The sequence below is a fragment of the Acinonyx jubatus genome, chromosome D4, assembly GCF_027475565.1.
Source record: "Acinonyx jubatus isolate Ajub_Pintada_27869175 chromosome D4, VMU_Ajub_asm_v1.0, whole genome shotgun sequence".
Taxonomy (NCBI): Eukaryota; Metazoa; Chordata; class Mammalia; order Carnivora; family Felidae; genus Acinonyx; species Acinonyx jubatus.
In genome coordinates this window covers 43,598,861-43,618,622 of record NC_069391.1, presented here as the reverse complement: position 1 = coordinate 43,618,622, position 19,762 = coordinate 43,598,861, and the positions used below count along the sequence as shown (strand labels likewise).

Below are 19,762 nucleotides of genomic sequence, written 5' to 3'. Positions count from 1 at the left end.
GTCCTCCCTAAATAAACAAATAAATAAAACATATCAGTGAATAGTAATAACTGATTTGCAAGGCAGAGCAATTCATTTTTTTTCTGTAGAAAAGCCTGGTAACCAAACTTTGTATTTCAGATTTGGCAATATTTTTTATTACCGGTCTTTGGAAGTTATTTTACACTATCTTCACCAAATTATTTTCTACAACTCTCCAGAAATAAGATTCTAATCCCAACACTTCTTCATTTTTACCTGGCAATTCATTTTCAATTTTTCATCCTCAATAACAATAATTGGTAAGCATCATAGCATATAAAATATTCAAATATGACAAAAAGTTATGGCCTCTAAATTTCTTACCACATAAAACTGTGACTAGTATTTATAAAGTACTAAAAAAATTAAGAGAAGTTAATGGGAATGCAAGCTGGTGCAGCCACTCTGGAAAACAGTATGGAGGTTCCTCAAAAAACTAAAAATAGAACTATCCTACGACCCAGCAATTGCACTACTAGGGATTTATCCATGGGATACAGGTGCGCTGTTTTGAAGGGACACATGCACCCCATGTTTATAGCAGCACTATCCAAAATAGCCAAAGTATGGAAAGAGCCCAAATGTCCATTGTCCATCAATGGATGAATGGATAAAGAAGATGTGGTGTGTATGTGTGTATATATATATATATATATATATATATATATATATATATATATAATGGAGTATTACTTGGCAATCAAAAAGAATGAAATCTTGCCATTTGCAACTACATGGATGGAACTGGAGGGTATTATGCTAAGTGAAATTAGTCAAAGACACAAATCATATGACTTCACTCATATGAGGACTTTAAGAGACAAAACAGATGAACATAAGGAAAGGGAAACAAAAAGAAGATAAAAACAGGGAGGGGGACAAAACAGAAGAGACTCATAAGTAACTGAGGGTTACTGGAGGGGTTGTGGGAGGGGGGATGGGCTAAATGGGTAAGGGGCACTAAGGAATCTACTCCTGAAATCATTGTTGCACTATACACTAACTAATTTGGATGTAAATTTTAATAAATAAAAAATAAAATCTTAAAAAATAAATAAATAAATAAAATCCCAAACAACAACAACAAAAAAAAATGAAGAGAAGTTAAATTATAAAAGATCAGTTATTTAAGAATTTGAAATGAAAACCATCATAAAGAGTAAACTTTAGAATATGCTGAGAGAGATTAATTTATCTGGGACCACACAACTAATGGAAAAGCTACAAGATTCATGTTTCCTGCCTCATAATCCTAGTTGTTTTGATTCAACAAATCCTAACTTCTCCCCTCTGATTTAACCAAAAAACAAATATAAACCAAACATCCCTGCTTTGTTAATAGAAACAGTTCATAATATATACAAATGCAGGCATTGAAATTATACAGTAAATATTAATGATTGATTTTTCATTTTTATTTATTCAGGTTGTGAGCTGAAATCAAGAGTTGGATACTCAACTGACTGAGCCACACAGGAGTCTCAATGATTTTTTTTTAATTTTTTTTAATGTTTTATTTATTTTTGACAGAGAGAGAGAGACAAAGCATGAGCGGGGGAGGGGCAGAGAGAGAGGGAGACACAGAATCCGAAGCAGGCTCCAGGCTCCGAGCTGTCAGCACAGAGCCCGATGCGGGGCTCGAACTCAGACTGCGAGATCATGACCTGAGCTGAAGTCAGATACTCAACCGACTGAGCCACCCAGGCGCCCCTCAATGATTTGTTTTTTAAAGGAAAGATTTTATGGAATAAACTTCTTATATTATATTCTTAATTATGTACTTGGAAAAACATCTATATTCCATTAATCAAAGGATGTAAAATGTTTTTTAAACCTTCATAAAATTCAATTTCTTTCAATATTACTTGAGGCAGTACAGAAGATACATTTTTTTTCAAGGACAGAATATTCTCTAATAAAGGAGATCAGGAATCAAAGAATTTCCCATGCTTGGGGTGCCTGAGTGGCTCAGTTGCCTAAGCAACCTCCTCTTGATTTTGGCTCAGGTCACAATCTATGGTTTGTGTGACTGAGCTCCACATTGGGCTCTGAGCTGACAGCGTGGAGCCTGCTTGGGATTCTCTCTCTCTTTCTCTCTCTCTGTCTCTCTCTCTCTCTCTCTCTCTTTCTTCCCTCCCTCAAGTGCACATGTACCTGCTCTCTCTCAAATAAACAAAAACTTAAAAAATTTCCCATGCTCAGTATTTGCTGATTTAGATTAGCTATCAAGGATTAATGACAACTTGATAACATATATTGTATGTAACATAGGGATGCTTAGTTATAACTCGTCCATCTACAAATAGTTTTATCTTCATAAGGGACTTTTGCAGTATTATCCGGAGTAGTGATCAACTTCAAAAGAGAAAATAAAAGAGAAGAAAAACAACGTAAAAATGTATACCAAAGGGGTGCCTGGCTGGCTCAGTCAGACAAACAGCATGTGACTCTGGATTGTGGGTCAGGAGTTGAAGTCCTATGCTAGATGTAGATATTACTTAAATGAACACAACTTAAAAAAAATTTAAGTGCACCACAAATAAATCATCAATAGTAGTATTAGCACATGCCTCAGTGTAGGAGCTATTTAATAGGTAAGGTTCAAAAAGACTACCCCCCTAAAACCACAACATATGTTTAAATTTGTTATTACTAAATAATGTACTTCAGTATTCATAAAATACTCATGATGCTTTCCTCCATATATAAAGTTAATAATACTGAGCCACCATCAAGTCACCAGGCTTATGCTTGGAAGTTTCAGGCTAAACTTGTTAAAATGACAGCCAAAAACAATTGCAAACCATGTTATAAGTTCAAGTGGCCATGTATTAGTCCACATCTGGATGTTTTATGAGAAGTTTCATTATATCTTTTAAAAAGATTTTAAATATTGTCAGAAAGTTACATTTACCCCAATGTTCTATACTATACACTGATGGTTTTTGAATACCATTTTCAAGCTTCTAAACTTTTGAGAAAACACCATCTGAGTGAATATGAAGAGATTTATTATAAAAGTTGTCTACTCCGATCTTACCTGAAAAAGTCCTCTCGCATCTTCCAGCTTTCCACAGCTTAATAGTCTTGTCTGCTGATCCAGTTAACATTAAGCCCTGTTCAGGTAAGATCTTTACCGCCCATACTGCAGCTGTATGACCCTGTGAGTTAAATGGGAATTAAATTAAGTTGCCACAGAATGATCATATTTAATTATTATCTAGAACATTCACACAGAACTACTACTGTACCTGTAAGGTCATCATGCACTTGTCATTCAGCCACACTTTAGCAGTGGTATCCCATGAGCCACTAAGTAATGTCCCAAATTTTCCAGATGAAAGACTGCAAACTAAAGGGAAACAAGGCATTAGTTAACACATCGTCATATAGAAAAATGTTCGACCTTGCTAGTTATTAAAGCATTGCAATTTTAAAAACACTTTGTGAACTAACAGTAACTTGGCCAGTTAAGGGTTAATTCCATGGAGATGTAGAGTGCAATGGTCAAGAGCACGGATGCTAAGCCAGAATGCCTGGGTGCAAGGCCTAGCTGTGCCACTTAGGAATTGTCTGACCATGGGATAACTCACATTCCTTATCTGTAAAGTGAGGGAGCAGGATCAAATGGGTTGCACAATGCCTTCTGGTTATAAAACACTAAATAGAAAGATAATGCAAGTGATTTTGAAATGCTGTTTATATAGATATTTAGTTAAAATGACAAAAAGAAAAGAAGAAAAAACCCAGTAGAGTTCAGCTAAATGTTCAACAATAACAGAATAGGTAATTAAATATCTTATTATCTTAATGTAAAATCATGCAAGCTAAAAATTAAACATGTGAAGAATTATTTAAAAACACAGAAACAAAAAAGACAGAGTTCCTTTTTTTTAAAGTTTATTTATTTATTTTGAGAGAGAGAGAGAGAGAGAGAGAGAGAGAACGCATGTATACACACAAGCAGGGGAAGGGCAGAGAGAAGGAGAGACAGAATCCCAAGCAGGCTCTGCACCACCAGCCCAGAGCCTGTTGTGGGGCTACAACTCTCAAACAATGAGATCATGATCTGAGCTTGATATCAAGAGTTGAATGCTTAACAGACTGAGCCAGCCAGGCACCCTCAAAAAGATACAGTTCTGATTAAAAATGGCAGATTGTTCACAGTAAAGCTATAATGGTATTAATCTACAAGGACAAAGAAGACAGAAAACACTGTCACTGACATAGCAAAATGAAGGAGGTTATAAGTTAAACACCCACAGAGAGAGATAAGAATTGAGCGACTCCCCCAAGGAACTCTTATGAGACTCAATGTCCAGCCACTAGGTTCGATGGAGAATGGAGCTAGGCAGAGAACTTGAAATGCTAGATCTCTCCTAGCAGCCTCCAGTGTCAGGAAAGTACATCCTCACCAGCTGCAGGCAATGGGAGGTTTATTCTCTGGAGGAACTGAAGCACAGTTTACAGATTCAGGCAGTCAGGTAAAATAAAAGTCTGGAATAAGAAGCCCTGTGAAACACAAGGGAAATAAATGGAAAATCTACATGCTGAAATGTGGTAGTTATGTCGTTCCTTTCTCCCACAATACCAGCAGACAGGCATATATTCCCCACTGCCCAGGCAAGAGGGAGGAAAATTCTGCTCTAGAAGTCTTAATAATGCTAAAGAACTTCAGATAAGGAAATGTGAGAGGGTTTCCCACCTAAAAGGTCAGACCACCTCCAGATCACCTTCTAATGAAGCCCACCAATCACCAAGCTTCATGTACATTAGCTAAAAAATTTTCAACTTCTTTATACCTTATTCTTAAATATGAGCAGCCAGTTTAATATCAACAACCATTTTATAAAAGTCTCCAAAGGGAAAGAGAAAAATCCAAACAAAGCAACACAAAAATAAAAGGCAAAGGGTTAGGCAGGCCAGAAGAAACAAACCTAATTTCAGGAAGCCAAAAAACAAACAAACAAACAAACAAACACCCCATAAAACTTTAATAGTCACATAATATTTGCAAATAGGTAAGATATTACATAAGAAGACCTATTGAGAGAACAAGAAAAATAAAAACTAAAAGTAGAAGAATCAAACCAAAATCAAATAGCACTAGAAAAAAAAAGTCTCTCCTGAGAATTAGACCAAAGAGACAGACTCAAAAAATAAAAAAGTTTAAAAAGTTAGAAAATAATTTCACAACGTTCAATATCCAACAAATAGGGATTCCAGAAAGAAAAAAAATGGGGGGGGGGGGGTGGGCAGGACAGATAAGACAAAGAATAGTACAAGAAACATTCCCAAAAGTGAAGAACATGAATGTCTGGATTGAATGAACCCACAAAAGAGCCAAATGAAAGTCACTTTCAAAAGCAGAGACAGAGATGCACTGTGAAATATTTTCTAACATCAGAAATAGAGAAGATCCTAAAAGCTTACAAGGACCAGGCATGTGTCCCACAGAGAAGATGGGAAATGAGAACAGCATCAAACTTTTCAGTTAACACAATACACTAAAAGGCAATAGAGAAATGCCTTCAAAATTCAGAGATTAAATGGTTTTAATACAGGATTTTATATCCACCCAAATTAACAATCAAATGTAAGGATAAAGACATTTTCTAATATACAAATATAAAATACATTTAGTCCCTGTAACAGCTTTCTTAAGAAGCTTAATACACCAAAATGAAAAAGTAAGTTAAGAAGGACAAAAATAGGGGCACAGGGGTAGCTCAGTCTGTTGAGCATCTGACTTCCACTCCGGTCATGATCTCGTGGTTGACGAGTTTGAGCCCTGCGTTGGACTTTGTGGTGACAGCTCAGAGCCTGGAGCCTGCTTCCGATTCTGTGTCTCCCTCCCCCGCTCATGCTGTGTCTTTGTGTGTCTCAAAAATAAATGAACATTAAAAAAAAAAGAATGACAAAAATATGGGAATTCTCTCTAGGAAATCTATTGTCAAAGGGGAATCCAGTGTTAACATCAGCCCAGAGCCTCAATCCAACAGTAGACTTGAAGAGGAAAGTTTGCAGGAAAAACATGGAACAGGTAAATATTGTGGTGTGCATGGTAGCCATTAGTGATATTCATCAAATATTTTCTGCTCTTTATCTTCTCAACAAATGGTAATATTGAACTTCCCCAGTTCTTTTGGCTTTAGGCAAGCCACATGACTTGTTCTGGCATTGAAAAATGAGGGAAATGTTATTTAACAGGAGAAGCTTTAAGGACAGGTGCATAGTTAAGCCATGTTCCCTCCCACTGCTCCACTGTCTCTGAAAGCACATGAGATGAAACCTCTGTCATCCCAGATCCCTGAGTGATTATGAGGAGCAGAGCCCCCTGCTGTACTGCACTAGATCTGTAAGAAGCAAAGCAAACTTTTATTGTGCCAAACTCCTGAAATTCTGGAGTTGTCTGTTACCACAATGTCAACTAGCCTACCTGATTCAAAAATCGGTAGCACAAATGAGACACTGCTAAAACAAAAATCTAAAAATGGCATTAGCTTAATGGGCAGCTGGTGGGGAGGACATTGCAACAGAGAATGGAAGTTTGGTAATCCTTATGCAGTAGAACATTTTGTAAAACTGCAGCCGGCAAAAATCGAAGACATAATAAACTTGTAGCTCTAAAGAAAGAGGATGGAAAATGGTACTGCAGTGATAAGCTGTCAGTTACTATCAGCTACATCTGACTAAGTACGAAAAGAACAGAATGAGGGGCACCTGGGTGGCTCAGTCAGCGTCCGACTCTTGAACTCGGCTCAGATCATGATCTTACAGTTTGTGGGATTGAGCCCCACATCAGGTTCTGTGCTGAAAATGTGGAGCCTGCTTGGGATCCTCTTTCTCCCTCTCTCTTGCTCATGTATGTGCATGCATACACGCACGCACACATACACACACATGCTCTCTAAATAAATAAATAAATACATAAATAAATAAAAGAATGCAATGAGATAAAGAAGTGGCTGGTTGTCAAGAAGGAATGGAGTTCAGAAACTGAAGCCAATTGCTTTCCAACCCTAAATGATAAAATATGAACCTGAGAAGGTGTTTTAGCTGCAAAGGACAACTGAAACTCAGTCATGCAACAGGGACAAATAAAAAACGTGGCTAGCATGCACAGTGCCAAAATTTCTTTATTTTTTTTTAACATCTTTATTTTATTTTTTGAGAGACAGAGAGAGACAAGAGCATGAGCAGGGGAGGGGCAGAGAGAGGGAGATATAGACTCGGAAGCAGGCTCCAGGCTCTGAGCTGTCAGTACAGGGCCCAATGCAGGGTTCAAACCCACAAATGCAAGATCATAACCTGAGCCGAAGTCAGGCACTCAACCAAGTGAGCCACCCAAACTCCCTGTCTAAATGGATTTTAAGTATATTCAAAGCAAAGCAAATTAGGTTGTTAACCATGAAAATAAATGCCTTCAACTGGGCAAATGGCTCAGGGAAAAGAATCTGAGCATGCAGCTTTCCCACTGAGGTCGGATAGGCTCAAAGCTTCAGTAGTAAAATCTAAAAACGCAGGTAGGAAAAGAGGAAAGGAGAGAGGGAGAGAAATACAGCAAATCCAGTCTACAGTTGAGGGTATGGCTACTGACACAGAGGTCTGACTGGAATCAAATAAGTAATAAGACTACCAAGAGAGTTGTATTGCCAAGAACTAAAAATATAAAGTCTATGACCTTTCAAGACAAAAATGACCCTGTGCACCCAACTCCCATAGGCAGAAGGAGAGCTGAGAATATTGCTTAGTCTCCAAGGAGGGTATATATCAAGGTGACCAAGGAGAGTAACAGAAAGGAAAGAGTATGCCAGAGGGCCAAAGTGGAGCTACAAAGAATAATGTACTGGGGAAACCCCTTTTAGAGACCAACGGGAACAGATCACAAAAATCTCTCCACTCTCCGAGCAGGCAGGTCCTTGAAAACAGACACCCGTCTAGATGTCAGAATGACTACATATTAGGAACCATTGTCTTGCACTGTTCCTTCTCCTGAATGGCGGTGTTTGCTCTGATTACCCTACAGCTCCACAACTGTATACTGGGTGAATGGATGACAGGGAACGTATGTTTGTAGTCCACACACCTCTGACTTTAAGAACTATATTGGGACTTGATGTCGGAACACCTGAGCATCACCTCCCTGATGTTTAAAATACCACCTGTCACCCAGGGATTCTTAACTTTGGGCTTGTGGTTCCAAGTGTAACTTTGGCTTGTCTGACATGGAGAGAGAAGTGGGTATGTTCTGCCTGCACAAGGGAGAGCAAGCTGAATAACTGATAACCAGAGGCAGACTGTGGTTGGTGGCTCGCCCTTTTAGTGCATGACATTAGGCACAGCCAAATGATCCATGCATTAGTCAAGAGTCTGAATGGTGGCTGACACTTTCAGGTATATGCTTTTAACAGTCAGTGCATTATTAATCACATTGCCCTGTCACTGCTGCAACCAACCACTGCAGCACAGGTAGAGAGAAAGCCCCCATCAGCCTGGGTCCCTGAGAGACTCTGATGAGCAGATTCCCCTCACTAATCCATGATGAATATGTACAGTGAGTGAGAAGGACTTTTGTGTCATGCCACTGAGATCAGGGAAGTGTTTGTTACTATACCGTAACATGTTCTCACTCATTATGTTAGAATATTTAAAAAATGTAATAGGCATTTAGGAGACTTCCTGCAACACTTGTAAAATATCAGCTACAGTTACTCAGAAAATTATGGAAATGGAAAAAAAGGGGCCATTAACTTTAGGAAAAATTTTTTTCCTCGATAAGAATATAATTTAAAAACTACATATGCATTGACTATATTCAAACAAACATTCCCCAAATTTTGTTACCTACTCTGTTCCAGAAAAAATTGTGATTTTCATAAATATATACATAATAATAAGGTAAAAATTAAAAATAAGTGGAAAATAAAGTAGGGCAAAAGGAAGAGAAAATTAGTATGTAAAATATAAAGCTGTGAACAGGTGCTGGTGTTGGGCTTCTGCAAAGAAGCAGAAACCTTTAGCAATAACAACTAGGAGATACAGGGTCCTTACCATGTGCCAGACACTGTAAAAAGTGCATTACACTCCACAAGAACTCCAGGAACTAAACGCTATTGTTATTCCTATTTAACAGATGAGGAAACTAAAGTTCAGAGAAATGAAAGGATTTTAATCTTTAAAATGAAAAAAAAAACTAGATAGTCAGGAAATAGTCTTGGCAATTAGAATAGAAAATATCTTCTGTGGATCTATTACCCATTCTTAGTCATAGGGACAAAGATTGAAAGAGATTACTACACAAATAAAAATACAATTACTATATTTGAATACAGAAGTCAAACTGAATTTTTTCCATTCATATGAAAAGTTGCTTTTCAAATTATTATAAATTTTTAAAAATCAACTTAAAGCTTATGTATCATGGGGCGCCTGGGTGGCTCAGTCAGTTAAGTGTCCAACTTCCGCTCAGATCATGATCTACGGTTGGTGAGTTTGAGCCCCACGACGGGCTCTGTGCTGGCAGCTCAGAGCCTGGAGCCTGCTTCAGATTCTGTGTCTCCCTCTCTCTCTGCCCCTCTCCCACCTGCACTCTGTCTCCCTCCCTCTCAAAAATAAATAAACATTAAAAAAAAAAAAAGGTTATGTATCATCAGTTGTTCTTTAAACTCAAATGCTCAAAAAGGCAGTAAATTCAACATTTGATGCTTATATTAATTAATAAATTATTCATGTATAAGTCCAAAAACAGAAAACCCTAAGTTTTCAGGATATGGTTAATTTGTGAAAAATTTTTTCTTTTGGATAACCTCATTTTCCAGATAATAACAACTTACCTCCAAAAACTTACACCATATTTCCTAATGGATAATAGCGAATCAAGCTGGATTTAGAAAATAAGTTCCAGTTTTTAAATCTTTGGGTACAGGAGGTTCTCTCATAAGGAGATTTAGCTACCAATTCCAATTTTCTTCTTTTAAATGTTTCTCCTTGATAGTTGTAATTGGGAAAGCTCTTCATATTCTCTCAGAGATCAGTGTAACATATAATTCAAGAGAAACGTTTCAGAAAGCACAGAAAATTTCTTTTTTTTTAAATTTCTTTCAAGATCAGGCAGAAATAATGAATAAAAAAAATAAATCTCTTTCAATAAGCATAAGGAAGCATTTAGCTTTGAATAGGTAGGGGAAAAAAGCCCACGATACCAAATAATGCAACATAAAATTACCTAGAATCGCAAGTTATAATGAAATGGGGAAGTGTTATATGTATAATATCAACTAAAGAATAGTACTACTTTACTATTTAGAAAATAAAACGGTCTAGAAAGCTGAACAAAAATGACATAAGAATGTCAATCATTAATTTTTTCAGCTATACTCACTAACATGGTATGTATGGTATGCCAGGAAGAAAAAAAAAGCACATGACATTTGGCCTCTAAACCACCAAGGAAACTAACAAAATAACAAAAGATTACCTTATAACAAAGTAGAAATGAATCAGGCAGAAAAAATACCCTCCAAAATTGAAGCAGTATTTTTACATAGATTTCTATGAGATCATATGATACCTTAAAAGATCAAGACAAATAAGATTATATAAAAATTGACTTTTGCATTACAAAAAAAAAATGTGCAAAGTAAAAAAAGTTAACAAAATGGGAAAAAATTTGTAATTTGTATGAAAGGGTTAATAACTCTAATCAAGAGCTTCAAAAATGGCCAGTAACCCAATATTAAATGGGCAATTTTTAATATAGTTCACAGGAAAAAAAGGGTAAAAATCCCTTCCTTCTATGAAGATGTCCCCCTCCGTAATAACAGAGATGCAAATTTCCCCTATACTAAAACATCACTTTTCATTTATTATTTTGGCAACAATCTAAAAATCTGACAACATACACCATTGGTAAGGGAAACAGGGACTCATGTTGCTGCTTGAAATGCAAAAACAAGTTACAACACTTAATCAAGCGACTCAGAAATACCTAACAAAATTACATATCCATTTACCTTTTGATCCAGAAATGAGTATTATGCCTAAATGACATTTCCAAACTAACAAAATGACAGAGGCACGGAGCCATTTATTATGGTACTATCTGTACTAGCAAAAGATTGAAAACTCAGATGTCCATCAATAGGGGACTCGCTAAATAAGCTAGAATAGTCATAGTACAGCTAGCTAAACAATGAATTATAATGCCATCGTAAACACGAATGGAGAAGGCTTCTATATAGTATAATAAAGAGATCTCCAAAGTGGTAATGTTATCAAGCAAAAATAGGAAGGGCAGAAAATTGCATACAGTATGTTACCTTTTACCTAAGAAAGGGGCAATATAAATCTACATCCATATCTGCTCTATTATTTTTAAAAAGAACAAAGTTAATAAATATAAGGAAAGGGACGGTGCAAGAAGCCAATATGGAATGAATCTAGACTTCTTTGAATATATCTTGGTGACTTGTTTTTCCTTTGAAACTATTTATGTTTTATAGAATTATAAAGCAACATTAAGTTAAAAAATCCTGTTGAGCACCATTACAATCAAAACTCAGATTTCCAGTTATTATTTCCCACTAAAAAAACAAAAGCAAAAAACACGGGGCTTCTTGGAGAAATAGCTGATTCCAGGTCTAGAACAAGGTATACATAAAGTGAACCTGTAACATTCTATAGTACCAAAAGCAAAGAAAACTGCTAAAGGTTTTATCAAAAGGCCACAGGGGCCAATTTAAAGAGGTTTCCAATATGGCCAAATATGGGACAATTTGAGAATGAAAAAGAAACAGGAAGCTAACTCATTCTGAAACTTGGTAAAAGAGGTAGGAGAGGAGACATGGCAAGCATTTACCCTATCTTCCCTGTACAAAAGTCTCACACGTAACCAACGAATTGACAGGGGGGGAAAAAAAAAGCAATGTCAGAAAATTATATAGTAAAAAAATGCTAGCTATTAAAGGCAAAAAAAAAAAAAAGGTAGAGTTAGAGTATAATGATTTTTCAAATCTTAATGAAATACTGGATCTGTGTGTGCTCATCACTACATGCTAAAAACCATCACATACAAGACAGCTAGTAATTTTATAATGAATAAGTGATCAACATTTGAACCCACTAATTTACATCACAAAGAGTTATTAAGTGCTTCTTAATGTGCTACAACAGAAAGTACACAATACTACCTATAACAGGTACTTGCCAAGAACTTGAGCCTGAATCTGATTAAGTTTCTAGATCTGACTAATACCTCCTAAGACATATAGGGGATTGAGGAACATGTTAAGGGAAACAATGAGGGTTTAATCAGCAAAATTCAGGCAGTAGGAAATCCTACAGGTTAAATAAGCTGGTTTCAAATAGGGAGGTGGGGGGGAAAGGGGGAAAGAAACCCATAGATTAAAAGACATACGGACCTTAGCTGGGTCACAGTTCAAGCAAACTGTAAAAAAACATTTAAGAAACAATTGGGTATAATTTGAACCTTCATCGGATATTTGATAATAAGCAATTAGGTTTTGTTTTGTTTTAGGTGTAATGATGATTAAAAAAAATATATCTTTTAGAGGGATCAGCAAACTATGGCCTGTGGGCCACCTGTTTTTGTATACTGCACAAACTAAGAATTGTTTTTACATTTTTAAGTAATTGGGGGGAAAAATTAAAAGATATTTCCTGATATGTGAAAATTTTGACATTCAAATTTCAGTGTCCATAAATAGTTGTTTATTGAAATACAGATAGGCTCATTCATTTTATTGTCAATGGCTACTTTTCTTTACATCGGCAGACTTGAATAGTTGTAAAAGTGACCAGATGGCCTGCAAAGCCTAAAATATTTACTATCTGGCCCTTTACAGAAAAGTTTGCCAAACCCTGTTTTAGAGTTACATATTAAAGTATTTACAAATGAAACAGTATATTGGAAATTTCCTTTAAAATAACATTGTAAAAGACTGGGGAGATGAAAGAAGATAGGCCATGTGTTGATAATCCTTGAAGCTATGTAAATACACCGGTGCAAAAGATTGTCATTCCTTTAAATATATATATTTATACATAACTCATTACAAAATACTGTATCTCTACCATTGTATACATTTCAAGACTTCCTCAATGAAGTTAAAAAAAAGTCTGTATCACTCAGGATTAAAGATTTCACATATATACACACAATTCATTTTACAAAATTTTTCAAAGGAATTTTCAAGTGTTTATGGGGCATACTACTTGCTTACAGATCCAGATACATAAAAAAATAGGTATACACACTGCATTGATTAAGCATATCATTTTATAATAAAGAGCAATTAAACCACACACAAATCCAGGAATATCAGATAATCAGAAATATACGTAAACCATAGAAAACAATATTAAAAAGTATTAAATACTCTTCGGTTATGATACCAAGGTCCTAAACACATTTGTTCTGGGTCTTCAATTTACTGCATAAATACAGATATAACAACCATAAGATGAAAAAATACTCTTAGTCTTCCTGAGTAAATTAATTCCTTGCACAAAATAGTTGAAAACGAAAACCACAAGGTGTATTAAAATTATACAGCTTCTTCCTTTTATAACAGAACACTGTATTATTTACATATATAAGCATGTCAACCTTTACTGATGATAACAATAACTCTGGAATAGAATTTACAGAACAATGATGATCCTAAAAGGTTTTCACTATAAGTCATAGCCATAGGTAAAACAAACATAATTAATAGTATGGAATGCAGATATATGAATTTTATTTTCAAAAGGATGAAACTTCTTCAAATAGAAAAAAATCAAAGCATTATACTCACCAGTATTTTTGTGACCTTTTAGTATATAAAGTGGTGCTGGACTTTCCAGTGAGAAAATACAAATATTGTGGTCATTTCCTCCAGTGGCAATTAGTCCATGAGGGTACATATCACTTGAAGGTATGATGCATACACAAGATACAAAATTGGAGTGGCCACTCATACAGTGCATTTCTGTAAAGCCCCTGTTAGGACTGGAAAGACATTGTAATGAATAAGATACACATTTGTCCCCTGACTTACCATAGGACATGAGTATCAAAGTACTCATTTTCTTTTAGTATACGGGTTGAACGTTAGAGTGTCTGCTACCTTAAGAATCTATTGGTTTTGTTTTGTTTGGTTTTTAAGTAATTTCTACACACAAACTCGCAACCCTGAGATCAAGAGTCGCATGCTCTCCTGAGTGACCCAGCCAGGTGCCCCAAGAATCTATTATTTTAACTTAAATATTAAATATCTAATTTTATTAGCTACTATTGAGATTCACATCAGATTAGAAAAAGTTTAATTAGCGTTTCATTGATAAGAGTATATTAATTAACAGAAAGAATAAGGAAGGAAAGGGAGGGAAACAAGTATCGCAAGTGGCTTTTTCTCACGCTCCGTCTTCATTTCTATTCATCTGTGACTGTTACCCTCAGAAATCCCTGGTGAAGTGAAACATTCATACAATTAAGATAATGAAGTACACTATCAATAAGTCTCAAACACAGTGAGGATATTTTCATACTATGAAACACTAACTTAATACCCATTAGTAGAGTATATCTATCTAAATCGCTAGAGTACCAATCATTCTCCATATGCAAACTAATGGAATACAGGGATATATAAATGAATGCTCTAGGGACACAGCATACTAATAACTGCCTTGCATTTAGAAAGATTATCAATTTGTTACACACATCACTCAGCATCACTGCCTTATATATATAACAAGTCAAACAACACATTGCAATGTACTATGTGGAAGGCAGTAAGTTAACTCCTGAGAGAATTATATCCCCGATTCAAGCTAAATTAAAAAGTTTGCAATGTAGTAGAAGGAGACAGGACAAGTGCACATGAAGAGATAAGACTTCAAGATAAACACACATCCATACACATTTCGAAGAAAGGCATAAACCCACAAGGCCAGGGAGAATAAGAAGAAAAAGAAACAGGAACACAACTTTGAACACTCAAAGCTGATTGAAAAATAATAAAGGATATAGAATACCTGAGAAAATTGAGGGGTTTTTTTAATGTTTATTTATTTATTTTGAGAGAAAGAGTGCAATAGCAGGGGAGGGGCAGAGAGAGAGGGAGAGAGAATCCCAAGGAGGTTCCTTGCTGTCCGCACTGAGCCTGATGCAGGGCTTGAACTCACCAACCCTGAGATCATGACCTAAACTGAAACCAAGAGTCGGACATGTAACCAACTCAGCCACCCAGACACCCTGAGAAAACTGAGTTCTAAGTAGGCATCAGGGAAAGTAGAGGACCAATCTACCAATGAATCCCTAAAAAGCTGAAGAATATTAGCAGCACTATGTACCTCTAGAAATGGGGACCAAGAAAGGTAGGAATTAGGAAAAGGAACACTATTGAAAATCTTCAGAATCAGTTGCAAGATGAATCATATGAAAAATCTTCAAAGGAAGGTATTTGGCAGTAGCTTTTTTTTAACTTGTCCACTTTATTTTGTTGTGTGTTTTTTAAAACTTTTTAGGGGTGCCTAAATACAGACTGCCTTCCAGAGAGAAAAAAAATAATAGCTCAAGAAACAGAATGGCTTCAGACTTGTCAAATTTAACAGTAAAGGCTGGGGCACCTGGGTGGCTCAGTCAGTTGAATGTCTGACTCAGGACATGATCCCAGGATTGTGGGACCGAGACCTGTGTTGGTGGGCTCCTGCTTGGGATTCTCTCTCTTCCTCTCCATTTGCCCCTCCCCCCCTCACCTGCTGGTGCTCTCTCAAATAAAAAAAAGTAAACATTAAAAAAAAAATACACATTGGAGGCTAGAATACAATGGAGCAATAGCTTCTTAATTCTGAAGGAAAATTATTTGGGAATTACAGTGCTACAAACATTTAAATTATTATTCAAGTAGCAAGGCAGAATAAAATCATTTTCAGACTTTCACTATCTTAGTACATTTATCATCAGTGTACTGTATTTCAGGAAGCTCCTGGAGGATATGCTCCAAAAAGGCATCAAGGAAGAAAACTAAGAAAGTAAAATGATACAGATAACAGATCCAACACAAGAGGCCCAAGAGAAGAAACTGTGAAGAACACAATGAAGGGAGATCTCAGGATCTGTGTGCCCCAGGGGCAGACAGACCAGGTCAGAAAGTTTTCACCCCCAGGAAGATGAAACTGTAAAATATCCAGTATGTCTACAGGTCTTGAGAAGAGATTTAGACAACTAGCAAAGAATATGAAGTTGAATTTGTGAGAAATACATAAAAAATGAAGTGAATGAAAGCCCCAAACAGGATACTCATTAGCTACAGGGAGATCATAAAACTGCTGAGGAAGAGTTATCATAGTTTATTCCACAGCAGTGTAAGTAGAGCCTGTGCAGTCATAAAATACTGATTTCGTCTAGGGGTGTCTGGGTGGCACAATCCATTAAGCTGCGGACTCTTGGTTTCAGCTCAGGTCAAATGTTCTGTGAGTTCAAGTCCCATATAAGGCATGGAGCCTGCCTGGAATTCTCTCTTTGCTCCTCCCCTGCCCATACATGCTGTGCGCACTCTCGCTCTCAATTAAATAAGTAAACAAAAACTTAAAAATTATACTGATTTCATCTAAATTAAGTTCAACTATAAGGGGCGGAGCATAGAAAAGATGCATAAGCTGGGGGAGAGCTAAAGTCCAATATTCTGCAGCAAGAACAGAAAATGCCTAAAATATTAAAAAAATAAAAATAGCAATAAAGCACTTTATACATACACATGGAAGGAACATACAAAAATAAGCAGTTAAAAGAGGTAACAATTTTAACTCCAAGAAAAGGAAATGGGGGTTGGGAAGGGAATGTCTCTGATTTCTTAACAAACTCCATAGAACTATTGACTTTGGACACAAAGTGCTGAGAGTTTACAGGAGGGAGAAATCATTTAACCCTTGGCATGGACAGGCAAGAGTTAACACATCACATTAAATGTGAAGTTGCATCTTTCAAATGTGGGTAGTTTTCCAAAGGTAAAACAATAGTCCACGACAGATAAGAAATCCAGTTTAACTTGAAGTGGGCTTAGGGAGGCCTGAAGCAGTCTGAAACAATCACATGTTGACTGGTACAGTTCAATGTACAATCAAAGAATAATGTCTCCATTCTGAAAGGTCTTCAGAAGGCTGAGAGAGCCTCTGGGTTTTCAATGGGCTTTTGTGAAAGACAAGGTATCTGGTTTAGTGCACCTTGGAAGAGAACTATTTTGCTTCCCTAAAACTAAATTAAATTCCATCATCCCCAATCCATCTGTACACTAACCACCTTGATCCAGAATTCTATCAACAATGTACATGGGAAAACAATTTTCATGTCCTATCTGGCTACAAACATTTACAGCACTTCATTACATTTATTAATATACCATACAAATTGTCATACAATTTGACATACAAATTGTCATACAAATACAAATTGACATACAAATTGTCAGGATGTCAGCCTTGAGGACACTTTTATAACAGTAAGGGTACGTTAGACACTTCAGTTGGGATGTAGAAGAGACTCATCACCCAGGGACTATAAAATACCCTACTCTGAACAGTTGGAAATGAGAGGTAAAACAGTCTTACTTCATAATTACCCACTATCTATTCCTGTGTGTGACACAACGCTGGCTCTCAATCAGTGTTAGCTAAATAAATTCATGAATGATTTTGAAGACAAAACCAAAAACAACAACATGAGTTAAAAAGAAAAAAGCACAACACTTTTCAAATAGATGACTTCAGCCTCCAATCCCTGAAGTTCTGATGAATGCAAAAACTCTAGGACCTGGCACAGTCCTACAAAACACGTAAAGTTTAATGACAAGACTCAACTATTACAGCAGCCATCCTTTAGTTACTTCTGACTGCAATGTTTATATCCTGCTGGGTACGTGCTTCTACTGAACTCAATTTTAAAGAGACAAGCTTAATCAGTAATTACACTCAAATACACATAAATTTATGTATTAGTGTTACTAAGTGGTTCGGAATATCACAGAATCTTAGAATTAAAAGAGACCTTCAGAGATTATCTCGTCCAATTCAATATAGGAGTTTGCTCTATAACGTTTCTAGTCTGTCTACCATCATGTACTGGCTGCACTACAACAAAAGCCTCCAAACAGATCTACTTCCACATTTATCCCTTTGCAATCTAATCTCCACCAGCAGCTAGCAGTATTTCTCAACAGGTCAATCAAATCATGCTGCTCCCTGCCTGAAACGCATTGAAGGCTTCTACTTACACTCTTTCTAGAACTCTTACCATAGCATGTGGCTCCAGGCAACTTCTGGCTCCTGACCTCACAGCTCATTCCCTCCCGCACACAGGAACTTGCCTCTTTCTTAATCCGGGGTGTCTATCTATGCTTGATCCTCCTACCATCTACAGATCTCTTTCATTTCAACTCTTCTCATTCCTTGCTCCCATGACTAGGTCCATCTTGGTGTCAGCTTTAATAAACCGAACAAAACTGAAACCCTCATCAGAGAGGCTTCCTTCTTTAACATCTCTCCATTCAATTCTATACTTGTTTGTTTTTTTCACAGTACACATGCCAATGAGCAATTCTTTATTTACTTTTTTTTCTGATCCATGAGCCCTCCCAGACTGTAAGAAAGCTCCGTAAGAAGAGGGAACTTGTTTTTGTTTTCTTTTTCTTCAGGATCTAAACAAATAGTAGAGACTCAACCAAGAGTTAACATCTGAATTTATGCATGGCTACCCAAACTCTGAGTGAAACCTATACTAATGGGAGAGTTACTACGTAACAAAGTAGATCACCTCAAATTTTCTCTTTCTGAACTGAAATCTGTCTTCCAGGTCATAAATTTCCCGTTACAACCAGCCAAATCAGGACCGACCCCTTGAACTTGATTTGGACTGGAGCTTAACCTTCAGTTTCTTAATTTCTCTTTTTGGTTAACCTGACAACCTTTTGAAGGCAATGGACTTTCTTTCAAGAAAACAGCACATCCTCACACATCCATAAAACATATTGAAACTTTCATCCCCTCCATCCGAGCCCACCACAGACCCCAGACTAAGAAACTTATTTGGACAAGGAGACGTGCCAAATGCAACTTTCTGCAACGCAATTATCAAAAATTAAATTTGAGGGAAGATTACAGAGCACATTCTAGGGAAAGAAGCGGATTTACTTCAATTACATGTCAGATGTTTTCACAATGTCTAATGGGGGGGGGGTGCACCTGGCATCAGTAAATTTTCAAATCTCAAAGAAACATGGCAAATCATCGCCCAAAAGATAAGAGCTTCGTCCAAGGTCACCCACTCATTAAGTGGTAAAATTAGGACAAGAATGTATGTCTCTGTAATCCTAAAGCGGTGCTCTTTCCACCTAAATCTCACAGGTTTCCTAACACTGTGCGCCCAGAGTGCCAGTGCTCTCAGAACTGTGAGGGAGCGCGGACCGGAGGCAAGGCCGGGAACAGTACAGGATACAGCAGGGGAGGGGCCCTCTCGTCCCACCGGCAATAGGAAGCTTGCAACACTGCCAGGGGTGGGTGGTGGGGACAGACGGACTCGCAGCGCTCACCTGTTTGGGACCCAGAGACGGGTGGTGCGGTCTCGGGACACGGACACAAAGGCCCCCGGCGGATAGAGGCTGCATACCAGGCCCCGCACATCCAGCTCGTGGCCTGGGAGCGAGCAACTCAGCCGGTACCTGGCGGCACCGCTCGCCAT

General features: G+C 37.1%; 1 protein-coding gene across 3 annotated transcripts in view; it reads right to left on the bottom strand.

The window, feature by feature from the left end:
- PLAA (phospholipase A2 activating protein) overlaps positions 1-19,762 on the bottom strand; it is a 40,582-nt gene extending 20,820 nt beyond the window's left edge. For 2 of the 3 annotated variants that reach the window (XM_015081328.3, XM_015081329.3), the window contains exons 1-4: positions 19,614-19,762; positions 13,842-14,035; positions 3,273-3,373; positions 3,062-3,182 (exon numbers count right to left, since the gene is read on the bottom strand). In XM_015081328.3, coding sequence (XP_014936814.2) covers positions 3,062-3,182; positions 3,273-3,373; positions 13,842-14,035; positions 19,614-19,762 — 565 coding nt within the window. Of the gene's footprint in view, positions 1-3,061; positions 3,183-3,272; positions 3,374-10,501; positions 10,581-13,841; positions 14,036-19,613 lie in introns of those variants that run through there. The other variant, XM_053205026.1, reaches the window with a different exon arrangement.